Source organism: Cervus elaphus, chromosome 17 (genome assembly GCF_910594005.1).
Source record: "Cervus elaphus chromosome 17, mCerEla1.1, whole genome shotgun sequence".
In the NCBI taxonomy this organism is placed as follows: domain Eukaryota; kingdom Metazoa; phylum Chordata; class Mammalia; order Artiodactyla; family Cervidae; genus Cervus; species Cervus elaphus.
In genome coordinates this window covers 36,528,620-36,553,166 of record NC_057831.1, presented here as the reverse complement: position 1 = coordinate 36,553,166, position 24,547 = coordinate 36,528,620, and the positions used below count along the sequence as shown (strand labels likewise).

At 36.1% G+C, this 24,547-nt stretch overlaps 1 protein-coding gene across 6 annotated transcripts in view; it reads right to left on the bottom strand.

Moving 5' to 3' along the window:
- The window catches only part of FAM13A (family with sequence similarity 13 member A), a 323,915-nt gene that overhangs the window by 152,167 nt on the left and 147,201 nt on the right, over positions 1 to 24,547 (bottom strand). For 5 of the 6 annotated variants that reach the window (XM_043871497.1, XM_043871494.1, XM_043871499.1 and 2 more), the window contains exon 6: positions 20,730 to 20,804. In XM_043871497.1, the coding sequence (XP_043727432.1) occupies positions 20,730 to 20,804 (75 nt within the window). Of the gene's footprint in view, positions 1 to 2,893; positions 3,034 to 20,729; positions 20,805 to 24,547 lie in introns of those variants that run through there. The other variant, XM_043871502.1, reaches the window with a different exon arrangement.

Genomic DNA, 24,547 nt, shown 5'->3' with positions numbered 1-24,547 from the left:
TTGTAACCCCATGGACTATACAGTCCATGGAATTCTCCAGGCCAGAATACTGGAGTGGGTAGCCTTTCCCTTCTCCAGGGGATCTTCCCAACCCAGGGATCGAATCCAGGTCTCCCACATTGCAGGCAGATTCTTTACCAGCTGAGCCACAAGGGAAGCCCAAGAATACTGGAGTGGGTAGCCTATCCCTTCTCCAGTGGATCTTTCTGACCCATGGATCAAATCAGGCTCTCCTGCATTGCAGGTGGATTTTTTTACCAACTGAGCTATAAAGGATGTATATTATATGCAATATTATTTGAGAATACATACAGGGCACACAATCAGCTCTGCCTGAGGCAGATAGTGGTGAGGAGAGAAGGCCTTTCACAGAGTAATAGGAACAGGAACAAAGGTACAAAATAAGGAACCTGAAATGCCCGGGCATGGAGCACATGCAAAGTGGGGGCCAGAGCTGAGGCTGAAGGACTGTGTTGAAGCCACACTGCTAAAGGCATGTGTACTGTGCTAAAGGTTCTGACTTATTAGTCGGTACACAGTGTTGAACAAAGCATTTTATAATACTTATTCCAGCTACAGTGGTGGAAGAAAGACTTGGGTGATAAACAGTTTTGGGCCGAAACTCCTTCAGATACTAACCTTTGCTGATAATAAAATGCCCCAGATTACATTCATATCTTTTTCACATTTTAAATGTGATATTCAGTAGAGTATGTGGAATGAGTAATTTTGGGTTGCTTGCACAATGCTCATATCCCTGCTTCTCCTCTGCCAATGTCCCCAGTTTCTATTGGTGTGCCATGGGGTTCCCAAGAAGGTGACTCCTCTCCTGGCTTGGCGTGAATCATGTGACCTAGACTGAGTCAATTAGTATATTCCTATTTTCCAGCCACAGTAATTTGTGAAGGTGAACCTCAGGAATTTTCCTGGGAATGCTACGACAAAAGGTTCTCTCTCATTTCAGTGAACACAGTAATGCAAGGAGAGAATTATCTATAGGTTTCTCATGTTCCTGCATGTCTTAAACAAAAGCACTGACTGCCTTTGTTCTAAATTGTCTTTTCAAGGTGTCTGTATAATGAACAGTCTTGGAAGATTAGATAGATTTTGCATCTGGAGCAAAAGCTGGTTTCCTTAAAGCCTTTGAAGTCAGAGATAGCTTCTCCCTCTGGAGTAAAGGGCAGTCATGCTTACTGCCTGTTATAAAAGAGTTAGGTTCCCTAAATTCAGAACATCTCTCTGGTAACACAGTTGACTGCTAAGGTATCATCCCTCTGAACTTCTTCACATCACTGTGTGGGAATTGGAGTTTGGGTAACCAGCATAAAAAATGCTGGCTATTCTCATTGGAAAAGACCCTGATGCTGGGAAAGATTAAGGGTAGGAGGGGAAGTGGGTGACAGAGGATGAGATGGTTGGATGGCATCATTGGACTCAATGGACATGAGTTTGAGCATACTCTGGCAGAGAGTGAAAAACAAGGGAGCCTAGCATGCTGCAGTATATGGGGTCACAAAGAGTTGGACAAGACTTAGTGACTGAACAATAACAACATTGCTACTGCAGGGAATAAGAAGGTGTCCTTCATCTCAAACTTAGGTGTCTCATGTTTCCTAGTAGCAACCATGAAACTGGCAGATTAACTTGAGATCTGGCAAGACACCACCTAAACCAAGTGATCAAATTCAGCACCAAGTAACGAAACAATTATATGTTTCTGGTACACAATGGAGAGCACACAACAAAAAGGTTACCCTCGATCTATAAGAAGAAATAGTGAGATAAAACTAAACTATGGGACACTCTGCAATAACTGTTGGCAAACTTTTTCTGAACAGGCCCAGAGAGTAAACATGTTAGGCTTTGCAGGCTATAAAGTCTCTGTTGCAGCTATGCAACTTTCTGTTGTGTGAACTGGTGTGGCTGTGTTCAATCCAACCTTATTTACAAGAACAAGTGGTGGGTCTTGACCAAAGAACTGGTTTGCCCACCTTTGTTCTGTCCCATGACAACTGTTCAAGAGTCTTTCAAAAATTTCAAAAATGCCAATATCATGAAAGAAAGAAAAAAAAAAAGGCAGGATGACTGTCCTAGATTAAAGGGATCTAATGCTACCTATGACAACAAACTCAATGATGGATCCCTGAACAGGTGGTGGACTTTAAAGTCATTTGGGGTACCACTGAAGAAATTTGAATAAGGACTAAAAATTATCCTATATTTATTTTATCAATGTTATGTTTCTTCCGTGCAATAATGGAATTAAGATGTCCTTGGTTTTTATGAGATATATGTTGAAAACATGATGTCTGAAAATTATTTTCAAAAAGGAGAGAGAAAGTAGATGTGACAAAATGTTAAAAACAAAATAAGCTATCTACTAATCTGTACCCATCAACATTATGAGTCTACAGGTGAAAAACAAACCACAACTGTTAACCTTAAAGAAAACTGATGTCTCAATGGACAACACATAATGGAGATTTTCTTGAAAATCAACTTTTTGAAACTTTAAGGAATATAATTATATTTTATTATACCAAGAATCACTTCAAAATTTCCAAATGTAGAAGGTAAGATAGATTTTGCCAGGTAAGTTAAGATGCCAACACCAAATTGGTTGTCTTGTCTCCATTTCCTGATCTTGAAAAAATGCTTCACAGGCAGTCTTTTAATTTTTTGCTAAGGTCTAATCAATAAACATGATGTTACGCTTGTATCTGCCCTGTCAAAGCCTGTATGAATGTTGAGTCAAAATATGTTTTTGTTAGTCTTAGCATTTTATGAGAGAACCCCTCTACATTTTCTCCAAATAGCCACAACTCTACAAGACCCAGGCTAAACTCATCAGGATCCCAGCCCTCAAGTAAGTTCCTTTTCTTTTAGTTCTCACCTTGATGAAGGCAGAAAATGTCCATTGGAAATGTCCATCTGGAAGAAAATGTCCATCTGGAAGGCATTCCTTGTTTCCTTGCCTTGTATCAAGTCCTGAGGCTTTTATCTATTTACTTTCCTCCCCTACCTATTAGTCAGGCCCTTCCCAGTTCTCATTTGGACTGTAGCTTCCTCATGAGTCTCCTCCTTTTTAATTCACTCTCTCTGTTGACCTGATCTTATTCCCTGACAAAAACTGTTCTATGGCTTTCTGCTTCCTATAGTCTATAATCCAAACTCTTTGACATCATATAAATTGCAGCAGACTATTTCTGCATGTCCATCTCCGGCTACTTCCCTAGACACACTATATCCTCTAAATTGCAAGGCTATAAACATGTATGCTCTCTCCTCCCCTTTGTACGTGCTGTTCCCTCTGCAACACACCCTTTTACAATACAAGTTCTATCTTGGTTACTCGGTACATACACAACTTCTCGATGACTTCAACACAGGCAGAGCAGTGTTGACATTTTAAGCAAAGAATACATTTTTAAATTTATTACACTAGGCTTTCCTTAGTTTTCATATTATTATAGAGGGAAGATTTTGACACCTCATGTATGCACCATATTCCAAAAATATGCTAATGAATCTTAATCTTGTGCCTTTGTTCAGACCTCTCCTGAGCTCCAAACCTACATCCAGCCACGATCTATTTGGAAGCTTGTGACGCTATAGCAGAAAGCTCGCAGAGCATGCAGCAGGTGTGGGGTTCAAACCGTCAGGTAGATGGTCTCCAGCCAGCTGGCTCCCCAGACCAGGGACCTGAGAGCCATCTTTGCCAATTGCCTTTCCTTCACTTCTCACACCAAATCCATCACCCAGTTCTAGTTAGGTCATTAATAAAGACCCCAGGTAAGTCCACCTTCCTCATCTCTATCCATTCCAGGCTTCCATACATTATTGCTCCAATAACTGCAATTGCTGCCCGATTGGTTTTCCTACTTTCATTCTTGCTCTCTCCTGACTTTATTCATCACATAGGAACTAGATTTATATTTTCTAAACATAAATTTTGTTGCAGTTTTCTGTATCTAAAGCTTCTCTTGTGATTTCAGACAGTAAAGAATCTGCCTGCAATGCGGGAGACCCAGGTTCAATCCCTGGGTCAGGATGATCCCCTGGAGTAGGAAACGGCAACCCACTCCAGCATTCTTGCTTGGAGAACTCCGTGGACAGAGGAGCCTGGCAGGCTACAGTTCATGGGGTCAGACACGACTGAGTGACTGTCACTCTCCAATGGTTTCTCATTTTGTCTTGGCAAAATGCCCCAACAGCCTACAAAACCCTTCTTCAGCCGCAGGTGAGGTGCTCTCTGCTGCTCTCGGGGACTTCAGCCTCCTCCCGAGTAGCCTCCGTTCATCCTCTCTCCCTAGGTCCTTGCCACATGTTGTCACAAAGTTTAAAAATTCTCTACCCCCAACCTCCACTCCTTCCTCACCTCTTTCATTCCTATTTGGTCTCAGAAGAAATGTGACCTCCTTTAAGAGTTCTTCCCTGGATGCATCATGCCTTTAAATCAGGTACCACTGTTACAGGCTGGCAGTGTATGCTATTTTCCTTCCTAGCAACTCATTTAATTTGCAACTAAATATTTGAGAGTTAGTCTCTGTTCTTCACTGGACTGAAAACTCCACTACCAAGTTTAAAATCTATGTGCTTATCTTCTAGTTCAGTGCCTGTCATAATGTAGACAATTATTATTTTGAAGAAATAAGTAAATGATGCAAGCCAAAACAATAGAGGCTAAATGTCTGGTAAGACAAAGAGAAGCAATAATCAAAATAGACATGACTCAGCGTGAAATGATCAAAAGGACTAACCTCAGAAGGTGAGCAAAATTCAGAATACATAAGCAAAATCACTGTGGGCCAAGATAAAATAGAACTACTTGCAATAATATGCATAATTCATGTATTTACATTCTCTCTGATTATGCCAATTTTCAGAACTCAAGATTAAACTGAGACTCTGGCAGTATAAATTTATGTTTCCATCCTGAGCTTGTGATCTAAAGAAAACTATTTCTTTATGCTTCTTTCTTCCCTAAGAAGAGGTAACATTTATGTCATGAAAATTTACTGTAATGATGAAAATTTAAAGGGGAAAATAGTTTGAAAAGTATAGCATTATCATACTGTAATATGAATGAAATGGGAAAATAAAAAACAACTCTGCCTAGTGTCAGACCAGCATCATTTTAAAAAATAATGTAATACAGAATTTTTCTCATGGTGATTCTGTTCTAAAATCTATTCAGTAGACCATAAGCAGATTAACCTTAATATACACTTATGTCTGGTCACCTCACTTCTTTTATCACAAATGTTCACTGCTAGTATTTTTAATATACAATTAATTCTCATACTTCTTAAGAAAGACACTAAGATTGCAACTGAGAGCTAAATGGATAAGTACACTGAAATGAAAGATACCAAAAGAGGAAATGTAAACAACAGTAAGCCTGTATAGAGAAATATGGGATTCCCAGGTGGCACTAGTGGTAAAGAACCCATCTGCCAATGCAGGAGACATAAGAGACACAGGGTCGATCCCTGGGTCAAGAAGATCCACTGGAGGAGGCCATGGCAATCCACTCCAGTATCCCTGCCTGAAGAATCCCATGGACAGAGGAACCTGTCAGGCTACAGTCCACAGGGTCTCAAATAGTCATACATGACTGAAGCATGTATGCTCTGCACTTTGCATGCACACATGCAGAAATACATGGAATTTTGTTAGCAATATATGAAGTAAGCAATTTAGAACGAAGTCTTAGTTTTAGTCCTTTTGGCTCATAGACAAAAACTAAATCATAATACCTAATGCTGATGAGGATGTATGCAATTGGCACTCTCACATTTTCCAGTGGCTGTGTAAATTTTTATAACTCTTTAGTAAAAATTTAACTTAGCAATAGGCTTTAAGGGCCATAAAAATATTTTTATCTTTTGAACTGGTAAATCCACTTTTAGCAATCTATCCTGAGGACATAATTCTTGCTAAGAAATAAACTTTATGCTGAAAAGTGTTTAACCACACTGTATTTATAATCACTGAAAACCTGAAATACAATAATGTGAGAATGATTACCACTGTTACTATGAAGTCTGTACTAACAAAGAAAATGCTTATAAAATATATTAAGGGAAAATAGTAGAAAATAAAATTGCTTACATATTTTTCAAATCCATTCACATCTATGTAGGAAAAGAGGCAAAAATTATTTACTAAAATTCTAATAGTGATTATATTAACAGAAGTAGAAAGGCAGGAGCTAGATTTTTGCTCTTTTCCTTTATTGTCTTTTTCAATGTAATTTGCCTTTTATAATGAAATTAACAAAAGAAATCTTCAATGGCTCCCCGCTATTGGTTTAATAAGGTTTAAAATTATGAGTACCATCTCCTATTCAAGGTCCTCTTCAGTCCACCTCTACTTTTACTTGAATCTTACTCCCTAATTGCATCCCTCCCTTAACAAGTTCCCTCCCAGTGAGTCCAACAGTGGCACTCATTTTAAGTTTACTTAGTTGAGTAGACATTTTTTTTCCTTTTTGAACATTTCCTGACCCACTCTCTGTGGGATGGAGATATATTTTAGGTGATGCAATGTGGAACTTTTAAGAAAAGTTCTATTCCCATAAAGAGACTGTTTATTAAACCAGTAACCTGTTTAATTTGGAAATAGAAAGCTCTATACTAGTATCACTATCACTACACCAGTAATTTTTTAAATTTTGTGAACAGTAGAGTAATTCATTTTATTTCCAATGTACCATATACATCATAATAGGAAGCAAAGTTGCTTCAATTAATCAGTTTAAAGGAGTCGAGTTATATACCACATCTAGAATTTTGTTCTCTTATTTAATATTCATTCCATAAAAATTTTAAGAGGCAAGGCAAACAAACATTCTCTCAATATTGATTCTTCAATATAATAACTAGGTAAAGCTAATGACAGGATTATAAGAACTGAGGTAGTATTTAGTGATGATTTTAAGAAACTTCTTTAGCATTTACAGTTATTCAATGCCTATAAATTCTGGGTATGAGAGGCCTTAACAAACAAGTACATTTTACATCTGCATCTGATAGTGTGAAACAGTAAATAAATATTCATCACATTGAGGAAAAAGTCCAAACTTTGTGGCCTAATATGAAACTTAACCTATAATTTTCCACAATAATATCTTCAGTATTTGTAAAGTTGTTGGATTCCTAGGATACCCCTCTAAAGCCTATCATTACATTGAGAATTATCTTATTACACTGAGAGTTTGGTAGGACAGCCTGAGAAAGTCCTGTATCCTAAAAGTTTAGTTGACATATAGAACGGTTTTCAGAATGGCTGATGAGAATATGAAGTCATGCGCAACTGGACACCTTTACACACAAGACATGTCCCATGTGGATAACTGAGAAGAGCTGTTGTCATCACAGAGAATATAAAGTCACTACAGAAACAGTTCATAGCTTTTGCACTTAAGGAGGACTCTAAGTTATGCGTAAAGAAGTAAAAAAAAATAATGAAGAAAAAAGTAACCACAAGGCCCTGCATGCTCACTCCATGTCCTAGGCAGTACATCAATTACTTAGTAAACTTTAATTCTCACAACTTCTCTGCCATAGTGGCAGACAATGCAATATACCATGGAAGACTACAGAAATGGGAGAGGCACTATGAGGGGAAAGAGTTTGATCTCTAGGCTCAAATATGTCTGGCCCTTATTATCCATACAACCTTGGGAAAATTAACTAGCTTCTCTTAAGCTTCCATTTTCTCATGAATAAGGAAAGAAGAAAAATGAAGGTATTGGTAAGAACTGTTAAAGTAGTAGTAGAAGTGTTGGTCACTTAGTTGTATCTGACTCTTTTCGACCCCACCAACTGTAGCCTGCCAGTCTCCTCTGTCCATGAGATTCTCCAGGCAAGAATACTGGAGTGGATTGCCATTCCCTTCTCCAGAAGTTTTTTCTGATCCAGGGATCGAACCCAGGTCTCCTGCATTGCAGGCAGATTTGTTTGCCATCTGAGCTATAGGGAAGTCCTTCATCTATAAAGAAAGAAGAAAAATGAAGATATTGGTAAGTACTGTGAAAGTTTCTCCCAAGCACATAATAGAGCTGTATTTCCTGTTTTCATTGTGGGTGGGTGATGCAATATGATTAGTTCCGGCTAAATGAGTTATGACCAGAAGAGAAGAAATTATTTTTGAGTCAAGGACAGAGGAGACTGGTGGGCTACAGTCCATGGGGTTGCAAAGAGTCGGACACAACTAAAGCGACTTAGCGTGCACACACGCAAGGCATCTAATTGTCAATGCAAGATCCCACAGAACTCTCTTTACTCTAGCACCACAATGGCCACATTTGAGATGGGTTACTCTGTCAGAAAAGACCCTCAAGCAACCAGAACAAACAGAGCCCACTTGTCAATCTAAATTGGACAGGTAGCATGAGCAAGAAATAAATGTAGCTTTAAGCCACTAGGATTATGGGATTGCTTTATTATTGAAGTGTAACCTAGGCAATATAGATTGATAAAGGTAATTTTTATCTTATAGTGTCATGAAGGTTTAATAAAGTAGTATCAGAAGTATTTTTCACAGTGTCTACCAAACAGTTCTCAGGTGGCGCTAGTGGTAAAGAACCTGCCTGCCAATGCAGGAGAACTAAGAGACACTGGTTCGATCCCTGGGTTGGGAAGATCCCCTGGAGGAGGAAATGGCAACCCACTCCAGTATTCTTGCCTGGAAAACCCCATGGACAGAGAAGCCTGGTGGGCTATAGTCCATGGGGTCACAAAGAGTTGGACACTACTAAAGTGACTTAGCAACAGCAAACAGTAAATACTCCAAAAGTGACATCTATATGATGATGATTATATGTTATTATCTTTTATAAATTAGAATACTGAGGTTGCAAAATCTTCTGTAATGTGCCTCAGGACACACTACTGTTGAGTGACAGAGGTGCTTCTGTAACATGCACAGCCAAAGCTCTGTTTATTTTTAAAATCATCTCACTCTCCTCTTGTCATCAAACCTGGCCAAAACAGATCCCCAACCCTCTAATAATTATTATCTTTTTGTTCATACATATGCCTTTTTTGTTACTGTTCCAAAACCCTCTTTCTGTTACACAAAAATTTGACTTAACCTCTATTTCCTCCACAAAGTCAATTAGAATCAATTTAATAGCACAGACAGTCCATTGTACTTATTTGAAACATAATTTCATGTGATTTTATAAGACAGCTGTGTATGGCATGGGGTGTGAAGCAAGGAAACTGCACTTCCCAGAATCCCTTGCCAGTAGGATTCTGGTTAATTTCTTTTAAGGAGGAATTCCCATGAGCTTTGAAGACAGAGGAGAAAACAACATACTTTGAGGATTTTAACTGCCTCATGGAAATGACTGAAAGCTAACAGATTGGATGTTAATCATGTTCTTACATTTGGAGAGAGTTTACTATAAACCTAGCCTCACATCACAGCAAAAGAATCAACAAACCACCACTATTACCACAAAAAAACATCAGGTCAAACTAAAGAAGTCTTTGCTGTGCTAAGAGGTAAAACAATTCCTGAGACACCAAACTTCCACAAACAGGAGGCAAGCTATAGTTTAAGGAAGATACAATCACTGCACTAACAGGGGAGTAATGACAAGGAGGAAATTCTAAAAGGTGAAGGAAGCTTTCAGAGAGAAAAAGGAAATGCAATTCCTCACAGAAAGTGCCTCCATGACTTCTGTGCACGTATATGTGTGTGTCCTGGAGTGAGAGTGGGACTGTTTAGTACAAACAGTACTGTACTGTTTGTATTTGGGATGGATGTGTGTGGAGGGATGGACAATTTGTCTTTTAGTCTCACAGTCTCAGAACAAGGAGAACCATGTCTAGACCTGATGAAGCATTGATGTGTCTCCTAGATATTTTGGAGATTGAATTGGTTGTAATGATTGGCTGGTTCTTTGGATTTTCATCCATGCAGAAGGACTGAGTATGTTTTTTGCAGTGTAAGAGAAATGGAAAAAATGTATTTGGCAAACAGAAGGGCAGGCTGTAGCAAGAACAATGTTATGTACTCATCAAGGCCTAGTTCATCTTCCTTTTCCTGGGCACACTGGAAAACTACATTTACAGACTCCCACATATGTTACTGAGTTCTGAAATGTGAGCAGAAGGGACAAGAGTTGCTTTCTGTGCTAAGGCGGTTGAGTATCTATGAACTCTGCACACACTTTTTTTTCTTTTTCACTCCTAATATTAGAAGCCACCTTTTAGATGACACAGTTGAAAGATGGAAGCTGTCTGAGACCTGAATCACTGTTTGGACATTTTCTACCTATAAATCATCCTCCAGCTGCATTGGACTGTGGCAGGAGTGAGAAATAAACTTTATAAATGAAGTCATTAATATTATGGGACTGTTACAAAAGTTGTCACCAATGATTATGATTGGACTGGTCATACTTATTGAACAGGACAAACTAGGGGAAATTGGAACAAAAAGGTCAGTGAGATCTTTAGGGTTAATGAGCAATCATGGCAATCAGGTTAAGATTTGGTTGTTTGCCAAATACGACAGTGAACTCAAAGGTAGATCTGAGATTGGAAATCGGTCTGGCATAGTGATGTCTTAATTTAGTTGCTAGTATATATGTCTGGGCTCCAGTTCCTCCAGGTAAGAAACAGAGTCTTTTTAACTTTGCATCCCAGGCACACGGTGCAGAAGAGATGAGATGACACGTCCAAACTGAGCATGAGCTTCAGGCTGTTTCTCAAAGCAGAGCAGATATGCAAGAGGAGATCATTTTGGTTGTAGAAAGTCAGCGAGCAAGGATCTAGACCCAGACTTAGGAAGCTGGGTTCTTAGGACCAGTGAGACCAGGCCAGCTATGCTCTGTGTACACACCAGTGCAAGTCAAGAGACATTTCACAGAGGTCCCTCCATTCCTTGGCCTGGGGTCACAGCAGGTTATAGCATCTGGAAAGAGGCTAAGTATAGAGGTTAAATTAGCCAAGTTATTAGGTTAAGAGATTATACAGGTACACCCAGATATACCATATTTGTATTATCTTTTAAAATGACTATTTAACTCTGTATTATTTTTTACTTGATAACATATGTATGTGACTTAGCATGCATGCATATATATGTTTTAAAATATCATAAAACATAGGAGAATACTATCTAAATAAGTGAATCTGTATGTCATTAATTATAAAGAGATTCTAGGAATTCTTCAAATAGATTAGTGGTGATTTATGAAACTAAATAAAGAATATGTGTGCAAAAAATAAAACATTCAGTCATAGATATAACTAGTAATAAATGAACAAAGGTATTCACTTTTCAGAATTTTATACTACTTAGCACTGAAGAGATAGGTTTGCAAAGTGATTTCCCGAGATGATGAAAGAGGCAAAGAGAATTTTATCATCCAGCACCTATATAGGGAAGATGGAAAAATACAGAACATGTCTATCTGGTGAAATAAACATATATCTGTATGCACAAACATATGAGGGCAGACAAAGCAGATGGGAAATTATTAGATGAAAAGCTCTAAAGGAACAAATCAGGAAAAGAAATAAAGCCCAGAATCTTAAATTCCAGAAATAATTGTGTTTAGTGGTTACTGAACTCTTTCCATAGGAAAATGTACTAAATTTTACTAGATTTTTACAAGCACAAATTCTCTATAATCACACACACAAATGATACTGCTTTTATATGATATAAAATTTAAAAACTGATTGATTTATTTGTTCTTAATTATTTATTAAGGGTTCACTATGTCCTGGCATTGTGAAAGTATTACCAAAATAAAAGGAAGGAAGGAAATGACATGATTCTAAAAGAACTCTCTAATGTAATAAAGACACTCGACACATCAGAAGAGGGTGTTAATAAGCAAAGCAAATATATTTAAAAGAATTGGTCATTAAGCTTCAGTATCACATCACAGAAAATGTATTTAAAATATATGTCTGTGGAGGAAACAGTGATAAACATTAAGAAAAAAGATCTACCTTAAGAATAATAGATATAGAGTAAATAGTAAAAGAGGTTGATGAATCAGGGAAACAAATACAATCAAGAATCAGCCAAACCAAAAGCTGCAGAGCCTAAGAAAACAAACAAATTTCTAGCAATCCTAATCAAAGACAAATAAGAAAATGCCCCAAGATAATAGTAAAAATGAAAAAAGACAACAGATAAAGATTTTTTAAAGACTACAATAAAGATTTTAAAAATAAGAGGGAACATTAAAATTTTTATGCCAAATTAATTAAAATAGACTATTTTCTAGAAAATATAACATCAAAAAACTAAAAATAGAACTGCTGTATGATCCAGCAATCCCACTTCTGGATATATCCCCTAAGAAAATAAAAACACTAATTTGAAAAGATACATGCACCTCAATGTTCACAGCAGCATTATTTCCAATAGCCAAGACATGGAGACAACCTAAGCGTCCATCAACAGGTGAATGGATAAAGAAGATGTGTGTGTCCACACACACACGTACCTGTAAAGGAATACTATTCAACCACAATAAAGAATGAAATTTTGCCATTTGTAACAACATGGATGGTCCTAAAGAGCATTATGCTTAATGAAATAAGTCATACAGAGAAAGACAAATACTCTCTTATCACTTGTATGTGGAATCTAAAAAATAAAACAAATGAATAAATATAACAAAACGGAAACAGACTCACAGATATGGAGAACAAACTAGTGGTTACTACTGGGGAGAGGGAAGGGGAGAGAAGAAAGCTGTGGGCAGAGGATTAAGAGGTATAAACTACTACACATAAAATAAATATACTACCAGGACCTCTTGCTCAGCACAGGGCATATAGCCAACATTTTATAAAAACTTTATGGATGGAATACAATCTATACAACTATTGAATTACTATATTATGTACCTGGAAGTAATATAATATTATAAATCAACTATATTTTAATAAAAAACTAATAATTAAGAATTAATAAAAACATGAATAGGACTACAAGCCCAAAATAAACTGAATAAGCAGGTAAAAAACAACTTGCCAAACAAATTTAAAAAGCAAAACAAAATTAAAAACACATAAATCAGTAAACCTCACTAGACCCAGACATGTTTATAGATATATTCTATAGATATATTCTATCAAATAATGAAGGCACTGATAAACTCTCATCTTAAATTGTTTCACAGAGTAGAAAAGATTCTCCTCAGTTCATTTTATTGGGCTAGCACAACTTTTATACCAAAAATAGATTAAACAAAACATTTTATTAACTTAGATGCAAAAATACTAAGTAAAACATCAGTTATCCAAAACTTTCAAGGTATTTAAAAACATGTATCAAGGTCAGGTTCAGAACTGGTTTATTCCAGTGAGGCACTGTTGCTTTAAGATTAGAAAGTCTATGAATATAACTCTCCACAATAAAAGAATATGGGAGAAAAACCAGGCAATGATCGTAACAGATGTGAAGGAACATTTGCTAAAATTTAACATTCACTCAAAATAAAATTCTTAGCAAAATATAAGTTTATAAAACATATCTACCAAGCACTGAAAGCAAACATCATAAACCTAATGACTATGTGTATGAAGAAAAACATATATGAAAACATATGGACACTAATTACTTCCATATGAAACAAAAAACAAGAAGCAAATAATTTACATGTTCATTTTCAAGATTTTATCAGAGGTCTGCTATGTGCCTGGAATTGCAAAAGAATGACCCCCGTCCCTTACCCCCCTCAAAACGAAAAGAAAAATGCCATGATTATATATAAAAATCAAACGTAGAAACTTTCCCTTAGGAAGCAATGCAAGAAGGCATGCTATTATCATTTCTACTTAACCTTATACTGGCAGTCCTGGAACATAGCACAATAGAAAAGAACTTAAATGATAAGAGTCTTGAAAAGGAATAAACAATTCTCATTATTTCCAGATGATATGATTGTCTACAAAGGAAGTCAAAGAGAACTGCTCAACAAAATATTAGAATAAAAATTTGACAAGATTTTCAGATATATTTTAGTATATGTGCTGCCGAAGCAAGCACAAGATTTTCAGATATGAAGTCAACAATAAAAATCAGTTTCACAGATCACCAGCCCAGGTTGGATGCATGAGACAAGTGCTCGGGACTGGTGCACTGGGAAGACCCAGAGGGATCGGGTGGAGAGGGAGGTGGGAGGGGGGATCGGGATGGGGAATACATGTAAATCCATGGCTGATTCATGTCAATGTATAGCAAAAACCACTACAATAAAAAAAAAAATCAGTTTCAACACTGAACATCAGCAACAAAGTTTGAAGACATCAGCAACAAAGTGTGAAGATATAATAAGTACTCCATTTATAATATCTAGAAAAAGGAGATCTAGAATAAAAATTATAATTTGGGGAATAGTTAGAAGAAAATTATAATTTTTTTAAAAATCAAAGACATTAAAGAGGATCTGAGTAAACAGAAAGTTACATGATGGTCATGGACAGAACACCATGTTCATGAAACTAATTCACTTTAAATTCTAAGTAAAATTTCTCATAAAACTTGACAATATTTAATTGCAAAAGCAAAGGACCAAGAATGGCAAAGATAATTTTCAAGAAGAAACAGTTGACAAAATATATTCTACCAGATATCACTAATTAAGACACTGGGGTAATGAAATAAAAGAAACACATAGGAAAAGCAACAAATAATACAGTACAGAAACAGACATAAAAACATTTGACATACAATGGAAATACTGTTTCAAAAAGTGGCGGAAAGATGAACTATTGAACAAATACACTGAGCTGATTAATTTTCATCTATCAAATGAGGACCCTACTTTATGCTACACACAAAATTCAATTTCAAATGAACTAAGACCTATATATATGCAAAGCAAACTTTAAAACTTTTGGAAAATAATAAAAAAGATTTCTGAACTGACCTCAAAGTTGGTGAGGATTTCTTAAACAAGATGTGAAAAAGCACAAAGCCCCGACTGATGAATCTGAGTCCACTGGAATAAAAAGCTTCAAATGTTAAAAGACACTCTATTCAATATGAAGAAAACCCAGAAAATTGGGTGGAAGTATCTGGAATACATATAACTGACAATAGATAGTAAACTCTCATAAATCATTAAGAAAAAAAGAAAACAACCAAATAGCAAAATTTGCAATGGTAGGAGAAATAGCACATAGATTAATAATCACAAATATGATCAAAGCTTAATAAACATATGAAAACATAAACACACAAAAAACACAGTGCCCATGTGGTAGACTATATTACAGGGAAGGTACAAATTAACTCAGAAATCTCAGTGGTGTAACAAACCAGAGGTTTGTTTTTAAGTCATGACACAGATCCAATGCAAGTAGACAGGCAGCTCCACTACATGCAAGTAGACGCATGTTCCACTGTCTAATTAAAGTACTATGAGAAAGGGCTGAAAAAGCCTTTGAGAGTTGTCACTTCTGCTCACAACCTACTGTCAAAAGTAGTTGGCTGGCCTCACCTACCTGCAATAGGGCTGGGAAATGGAGAAACACAGGATATTCAGTGAAAAATAAATGTCTCTGTGATGACAAGAAATTAGAGAAATTCAAACTAAGGCAATAGCAAGTTGTTTCCTACACTCAATATACTGGGGGAAACAACCACAATAACTTTGATATTACCAAGGATTTGAGAGAATGTGAAAAATGGAAACAGTCACACACAGCCGCTGAACATGTAAACTGGCCCATTTTAAGAGTATTTGTAATGCATGGTCAAAGATGTACCTACATATAATCCTATTTTTATAGGTGCAAAAGGTGTCATGTCAAAATTACTCACTTAAAATGGATCTGTAATAGCAAAATACTGGAAGTCATCTAAATATTGGAGACAACCTAAGTATCAGAAAAATCTAGAATACCTAAGTAAACTGTATTATATATTCTTACTGAAAGTGAATATTGATAGGACACATTTTATTGAACAGGCAAAATAAAACTGCAGAAGGTGATAGACTGTACATTTTAATCTACAATTGTAAAACCTTCAAAATATCTATTATATACATACAGGCATTCAGTTAATCTATAATAACATGTATCGAAATTGTAAACAATTTCAAAACAGGGAGGAGAGATGGCATGCTAGGGTATATTAATCATGAAACAATTTGTATCTTTTAATTCTATTATAGGTCATAAACCCTAAGAAAATAAAAGTGTTTAAAAATTACTCTTCGTTTAACACTTATCACATAAGGCTTTTTATATTAATGATAATTAGAAGCAGTTTCAAAATTTCAAAATAGCTGAATATGGTATGACAACATATGAAATGTGATTATTAGATAATATATATATAGTATAGTGTCTGGCACTTGATCAGTATTAGCAATCATCACTATTATTGCTACGACTACTATTACTTTTATTAAATAAGCACACAAACTAAGCTGATGCATGGAAACAGATACTGAAACAATGTTCAGTGGAAAAGCAGAATACTAATTAGAATGTTTCATAAATCAAAGCAACCACAAAATACATTCACATCCATTAACAATGACTTTAAAATAACTTTGAATCTTGGTAAAATTAAATGCTTATTAAATGACTTAATTTGTAAATTTAATTATACTGTCACTAAAATTTCTCAAAATTCTACATTAGTCTAAGTTTCCAGTTTACTTTGCTAATAGGCATAGGCATTTAAAAAATCATTTAAGAAACTACAAATGTGACATCTGGTTTCATCCTGAATAAAATCTCCTTCATAAATGTTGCATGATGCCTGAAATCACTAACCTCTGAAAATAAAAATAATTTAACAGTTGCTTCTACTACATAACTGTTTACTTGATAACTGCACTATTTTTATCACACATTTTATAGTTAATATGACTTGGTTTACTAAAAGAAACATCTATAAAAGCACTAGGAGAATTCAGTGACTAAAACTATTATGTGCTTGTAATTTTACCAACTGAGCTATCAGGAAATCAGAAAGGAAACAGATTATCTTGTATTTTATACCTTCACCCAGCACTGAATTAATTGGACAGTCCTTCTTATACAATGGCCTGAACTTTTTTTTTAACCAAGGTCAACAAGAACATAGCAAGTTCAGTGGGAAGTCTAGGTCATACACCAAGGGGAGAGAGAAGAAAGATAGTTTTTTTTTCCCCTCAGTTCCTGGATCCTCTTCAGGGTTTATACTGTGACCAATGAACATGAGCTATGAGGCTTATTTAGAGTCACTGGCATTTGTATTAGGCAGAAGATTTTGTCTCTTCTCCTCAAATCATGATCATACTAGGTTACAAGAAACTATGTCTATGTTTTACACCTCTTTAAAAATCTGTTTGATGTTCCCTTCCATATTGTCTATTCCAGTTACTTGTTTGCATATGTAGTCTATCCCGTATGGGGCATGAAATGGTTATATGAGCATGTCCTTGAACTAATAGGGCTGGTGATCATTGCTCATCCAGGAAGTATCATGGCACTGTGTAATGAAGGTGTCATTTATTTTTTCCAGCAGACTCAGGTCAAGAAGAGGTTTTCCTATGTAAGGGAGAGAAATACAATCCTCCCCATTGCCTAAGAGCAGAGACAACAGCTAGCAGAGAGAACACAGATGGGGACAGATGGTTTAGACTAGAGAGACATCTCCAGAGCCAATGGGACACATGCCATTTCTGGATTACCATTTTACATCTCTAGCCATATAGGGACCAGAAATATTTAGCTGTCCAAGGCACATACAGCTGTAACTAGAGATGTCTGAGAAAGACCGCTGTGGAGGCCAAATGAAGTAACATTAGTACCAAGGATACACATCATTCTCACAATTCCCTAAGTCATTCTAGAAAGGACACACCATCCACATTTTGTTTTTTATATCAACTATATTTTGAAGGTGTTTTCAGCTTCAGTTTTCAAAGATCAACTGCTAGAAAAAAGATCTTTAATACAATCTGGGGGAAATAGTTAGTGCCTTATAATCTTGTGTGCCTTATAAGCATGTGTATAGCTCACATGCTCTGCTTCATTTCTGGGGATTTGAAACTACAAGGATTTTAATCACCTCTAAAGTAAGCAAAGCTAAGCAAAGATTAGCATGCTCATGTAAATTTAAACTTGCTCATGTAAGACCACAAAAAAGCTAAAGTCACAAACTGCAGATTAACCAATGAAGCAATTTCTCTATTTAATTAGCTTGGTCATGAACAATACAGTGAGACTCACAGAGGGTAATCAATGCACATTAATTACTGATTCTCTGTATGCCTGAAATATTCCAAATTGGATTAATTTCATAAGAATAAGAGAATCACTTCAAACAATTTTTACGACAGGTTTCAAGATTATCTTACATTTAGAAAGTGATTCATCTAAGATCTCTTCACCTAAAAGTAGGTATACCAATAAAAATGAAGATAACGAGCAAATGTTACCTAAAAATGTTTTTGAAATCATATATTTTTCAATGCATTTGTTTTGGTGAGCTTATTTTGACACGGAATTTTTAACAGTAAACAAGATTTCTTCTAGAGAACTGAAGTTATGTAAATTTGTATAGAAAATATATTAGTGAAAAAGATTAAAAAAATAGCCTGATCTAGAAAGAAAAGCATAGTAGTTAAAACAATTTTCCAGAAAAAAAAGGTGGAAAAAGTTTCCTAAAAAAGATTTTTAAAAAATTAAAAAAAAAAAAATAACTGTAGCCTCTTACTGTAAGATACTAAGTAATGACTCACACTTAACTTGATTTGCCTGTAAAAATAAAGCCAAAATCATTTTTATAGTAATGTGCAATTAAAAGTAAAGACAAGAATCCTTTAAAATTTTGCCCACAATGTACTCAGGAAAATTTGGAGAAAATTTTTTCTTAGAATTGGAGAAAAACAAAAAGTAGCTCTATAAATATCACAGGACTTCCTTGGCAGTCCAGTGGTTAAGAATTCTCCTGTCAATGCAGGGGACACAGGTTTGATCCTTAGTCTGGGAAGATTCCACATGCCTCAGGGTAACTAAGCCCGCACACCAGAGCTTCTGAACCTGCGCACAACTACTGAAGCCCATGTGTCCGACAGCCTGGGCTCTGAAACAAGCCACTGCAATGAGAAGCCCGCGGCCCACAGCTAGAAAGTAGCCTCCTCTCACCACAACTAGAGAAAGCCTGGGCATGGCAAAGAACATCCAACATAGCCAAAAATAAATAAAATTTCAAAATATACACTGGCCAGTTAGGAATATCATATACACCTAGTATATAGGAGAGTGAGTGACTGAGTGGGTGAAGTTGCTCAGCCGTGTCTGACTCTTTGCGACCCCGTGGACTGTAGCCCACCAGGCTGCTCTGTCCATGGGATTCTCCAGGCAAGAATACTGGAGTGGGTTGCCATTTCCTTCTCCAGGGGATCTTCCACACCCAGTGATCAAACCTGGATCACCCATATTGCAGGCAGACGCTTTACCCTCTGAGCCACCAGGGAAGCCCAGTATATGGGAGAAGTTCTACTTAAAAGATTTAAGATTTGGAAAGGGGCTCTAAAATTAATGCAATCACTCTTCTGGGTGTATCAAATAAATTCTCATGATATATTTCAGTTAAATGAGTTTTTCTTCTCAGTAGCAAAACAAATATGTGCATTTTGAAATTATCTTAATAAGAAAAAATTTAACACATTATACTCTTTATTCTGTCAAATGTATGATAGTTCATATCAAAAAGTCTTAATACATGCTGGAGAGGGTATGGAGAAAAGGGAACCCTCCTACACTGTTGGTGGGAATGAAAACTGGTACAGACATTATAGAGAACAGTATGGAGGTTCCTCAAAAAACTAAAAATAGAGCTATCATATGATTCAGCAATCCCATTCCTGGGCATATGTCTAGAGAAAATCATAATTCAAAAAGATACATGCACCCCAATTTACAACAGCCAAGACATAGAAACAGCCTAAATGTTCACTGACAGGGGAATGAATAAAGAAGATGTGGTGTGTGTATGTATACACACACACATACAGCGGAATATTAATCATAAAAAAGAATGAAATATTGCCATTTGCAGCACATGGATGGATTTGGAGCTTATCATACTAAGTCAAGTAAGTCATACAAGAGAAAGGCAAATAATATATGATATCACTTATGTGTGGTATCTAAATGACACAAATGAATTTTATTTACAAAACACAAACAGACTCACAGACTTAGAAAACAAATTATGGCTACCAAAGGGGAAAGGTAGGCATGAGGATAAGGAGGTTGGGGTTAACATATACACACTACTATACATACAATAGATAATCAACAAGGACCTGCTATACAGTACAGGGAACGCTACTCAGCACTCTATAATAATCTATATGGGAAAACAATCTGCAAGGTAATAGATGTACATATAGGTACAACTGAATCACTTTGCTGCACATTCGAAACTGACACAACATTGTAAATCAACTATACATCAATGTAAAATACAAAAAAATAGTGGGTGATACAAAAATAAAAATATCACTGTTAAATAATAAGTGTGTTGAGCATTTTTGGATGACTATAATCCTGGATTACACAGTAAATATAACATATAAAGTATATAAAGTATATGTTATATTTAAGACCACTAGGTCCAAAGAAGATGGGGTGGTGGTGCTGAGGGAAATGCAAGCAACAAAACATGGAAACACAAGAAGATAAAGAGTCTTCCTAAATGTTTCCGCCTAAAGAGCAGAGATAGCCTACCTTGGTTTTTGGAGATGGCTTTTGTGCGTCTCTTTCAAAATCTTTTGTTAGAAGGATGTTCTTACAATTGGCCTCCTATAAAAGAAGTATGAAAGAAACATTAGAGACTGAAGAACACCACCCTAATCAGAAATTACAATATAGTGAAAATCATTTCTGGATTGAGTTGTTCACACCAGAATCTAGTGAGATTGTAGTGAGAAGCCAAAACATTTCTCTCCTTCATCACATACAACGGTGAAGTAACATCAGACAGCGACGGAATCGGTATGGCACCTATAGGACATATATATTCTAAGATGAAATATCATGTCACTTATATATTCACAGACAGCTCACCTCTCCTTTGGAGAACTAAAGAGTAATTTTCCAAGACTTCAATACCAAACTTTGCGTTTCCAACTTTCTCCAAGTATTTCACAAATGGGTTTTGATTCTATAAATATTTTATCATAAAACAAATTCCTTCATATTGTTTTGCAAACTGCTACTGAATAGTGGCAATATCAATATCCTGAGAAAAAATATCGGAGTATCTGTTTACAAAATAATTAAGCTTCTAAGTCCTTGGTTCATGCCAATATAGTACATGCAAAAATAAGAGCAGAGATTATGGGTGGCAGCTTACTTGGAGTTGGATAGATTTACTATTTATTTCTACATATTACATGAAAAGAATAATCTTGTTGTTTTAAAAAATAATACAGGGATTCACTTCTGAATAGCCATTAAGTTTAGTAAATTTTCCATAGATGATTCTATCTCTAGATTAAAAAAGAACAAAAATATGTAACAGGAAGATGATAGTTGACAATAATGCTAAGAATAGGTCAGATTTCTTTTACTTGCTCCATAACCTTTACCTCAGCATCTCATTTCTTTTCCCATCATGCCTACTATTCAATCACCTAAATAATGAGTTTTTTTTCCAAGTTCATCTCATGGTTAATTAATCATCATCCTTTTTTAAGATCATCATCTTTTAAACAAAACTACAGTCTACATACCTTGTAATGTTACTAAAATTTGCTGGAATTATTTTGTTTCTAAAGAAAATAGTATATTATTAGTATAAAACATTCCTAAAGGAAATAATAACACTACTCACTACTAATATATAATTACTAAATTATAGGATATATCAGGCACAGTGCTAAAGACTTTGCATTTATAATACCATTTCCACCTCAACAGTCTATGAGTTAAGTACTATAATTGTATTGTATTATCATTATTCCCCTTTGAACTATTAACATTACACAATAAAAGTGTACAGAAGTTAAGTAAATTGCCTCATGTCACACAGGATTCAAAGATGGTTTTGAATTACTTTAAAGCCTGAGCTCTTATCATCTATAGATACTACTTATCATCCAATATACTCAATATCTTAAAAGAGTAGGTTGGAGAATCACAGCATTTTAAAGCCAAGACAATTCTTAAAGAACCAGTGCTCAGCTACCCTCCCCCAGTTTTACAAGTGAGAGATGTGGATCCTGAGGTGATGTGACCAAAATCACACAGAGGGTGGGGCCTGGGCCACAGGTCTGTACATGGCGCCTGTTCTCTGCTCTGTGGTAGGGAGCAGTAGTCCCAGACTCCGAGAAGACCAGAGCCTCTTGGGAGCCGGAGAGGCGGGTGTGTGTGGGGGGTGTCACTGCAGTGCTGCCAACACACTCAGCTGCCTGTGGCCTCGCGCACAGCCCTATGTGTGGATCAAGGGTACATTTCTGAGATCTCCAAATAAGTGTGCCTTCCTGTCCTACCCATTCCCATCAGTCACAACACCTGCTGGTGAGAAGCTGTTTACTGGAAATAGTGAACCAACCCATTCCCGTTTCTGACTCACTGTGAGAGGAATAAACTATAACCAGAATGATATTTAAAAGGTCCAAGTTATTAATTGCATAATCTGTTGTGTAATTTGGCTACACTTGGAAAATATAATTAGGTATAATCCTTATACCTCTTTTTAAACTACTAGTACATAAATGTTAGAATGTGATGAGAAGAAAAAAGACTGACTGGTAAGAGAAGTTAATAGGAATAACTGACCTTTGTTTACGTCTGTTTGGTTTATAAATGCCTACAATTCTTTCTTCCTTATGCATAAACTAGAAGAGACGGTATCCCCTTTAAAAGTGATGGTATCACCCTTATTTTGCCTCCCTGTCCCTGTGAATTAATAAATATAAAGCTGAGAGTCAGCTTTTCCCTAAAAGACTCTGAAAGCGCTTTCAGTAAACTTTTAACTGAAAATGCCACCTACATAAATTTTTTCATTTTTTGTTTTATGACTTCAAATTCAGACAACAGAGTCATTGTGAAGTTTAGTAGTCACAGCACAAAATGCAGAGTCAAGAGATCTGCCTTCTCATCCTAGTTCTCAAACTAACCATCTCTAGGAAGCCAGGCAAGCATTTTAACCTCCTGGATCTCTCCCTCAGTTTAAAGATCTATAAAACAAAGGGATTGATTAGATGTGTTCCGAGAATTCTATCTAGTCTTAAATTTCAAGATTTCATGATTCTTCTAGGAAACAGCATTTATTGACTAAAAGGTAAGCCATATCCTCTTCAGAGTTGCATTCTCAGAGCACCATCAGAATGCTGCAGAGGTGTGGGCACCCAAGCATTGGCAGTGAGCTACAGAACACCGGCAACATTCCCTGCAGGGTAGCGTTACTCAGATTTCTAGAGAAAAATTAAGTAATTCAACTAGTACCTTAAATCAATAACTGGTAATAACTTAGTTTATTGCTTTAAAACAGATATAGTGTGGAAACTCGGTAATATATTATGAGACACAGTTTAAAGACTAAGCCTTTTTAAAGTCGTGCTTTTAAAAAGCCACTTATACTTGTAGGCATATACCTGAGAATTAAAACCATATGTCCACACAAAACTTTTTACATGAGTGCTCACAGTAGCATTATTCATAACAGTCCATAAATGTATATAACCCACATGTCTTATCAACTGATGATCAGATTTTTAAAAAATGGGATATTCACACAATGCAATATTGTCTAGCTATAAAATGGAATAAAGCACTAATATCTGCTAATAATATCATGAAAACAACATGCCAAGTGAAAGAAGGCAAACACAAAACGACAGACATATTGCGTGATTCCACGTATACGAAATGTGCAGAACAGGCAAACAGCAACAGGAAGTAGATTGGCGGCTGTCAGGGTCTTGGGAGTGACAAAAATGTTCTGGAGTTAGGTAATGGTAATGGTTGTACAACTTTGTAAACATGCTAAAACTCAAGAAACTGCATACTGTAAACAAGTGAACTGTATGGTACATAAACAGTATCTACATTTAAAAAACAAGGCTTTTAAAGCTAATCCCCAATTCTCAGGCAAAGGGAAGGAACCTCAGGTTTGTGTTTAAACTCTCCCCTTAGAAGAACTTCTTTGCAAAGGTTTGACGGGGGAATGTTTTTGTTTGTAACTATTAAACTATATGTGTGCATGGAAATTCTCTCAAATATTAACTGAGCCCTATTATGTGTGGCATTCCAATGCTGGTCACTGGAGGATGGAATGACAAATTAGACACAAATGTATTACACAGGGTATATTTATATTTATTTTAAACATTTCCACTGCTTGAATGAGACTTCTGACTGAACTGACTGCCCATTCTAATGACTCTGAGCAACAATCAATTGTTTAAACCTGCTGTGTCACTTTGGTATCATGAAAACACCACTTTAAAACACAATAGGGAAAGAAAAAAATACCTTGTTTGTCACGGCTTTGTTGGCCTTACCATTCACCTACTAATGACATTAAAAAATATAAACAC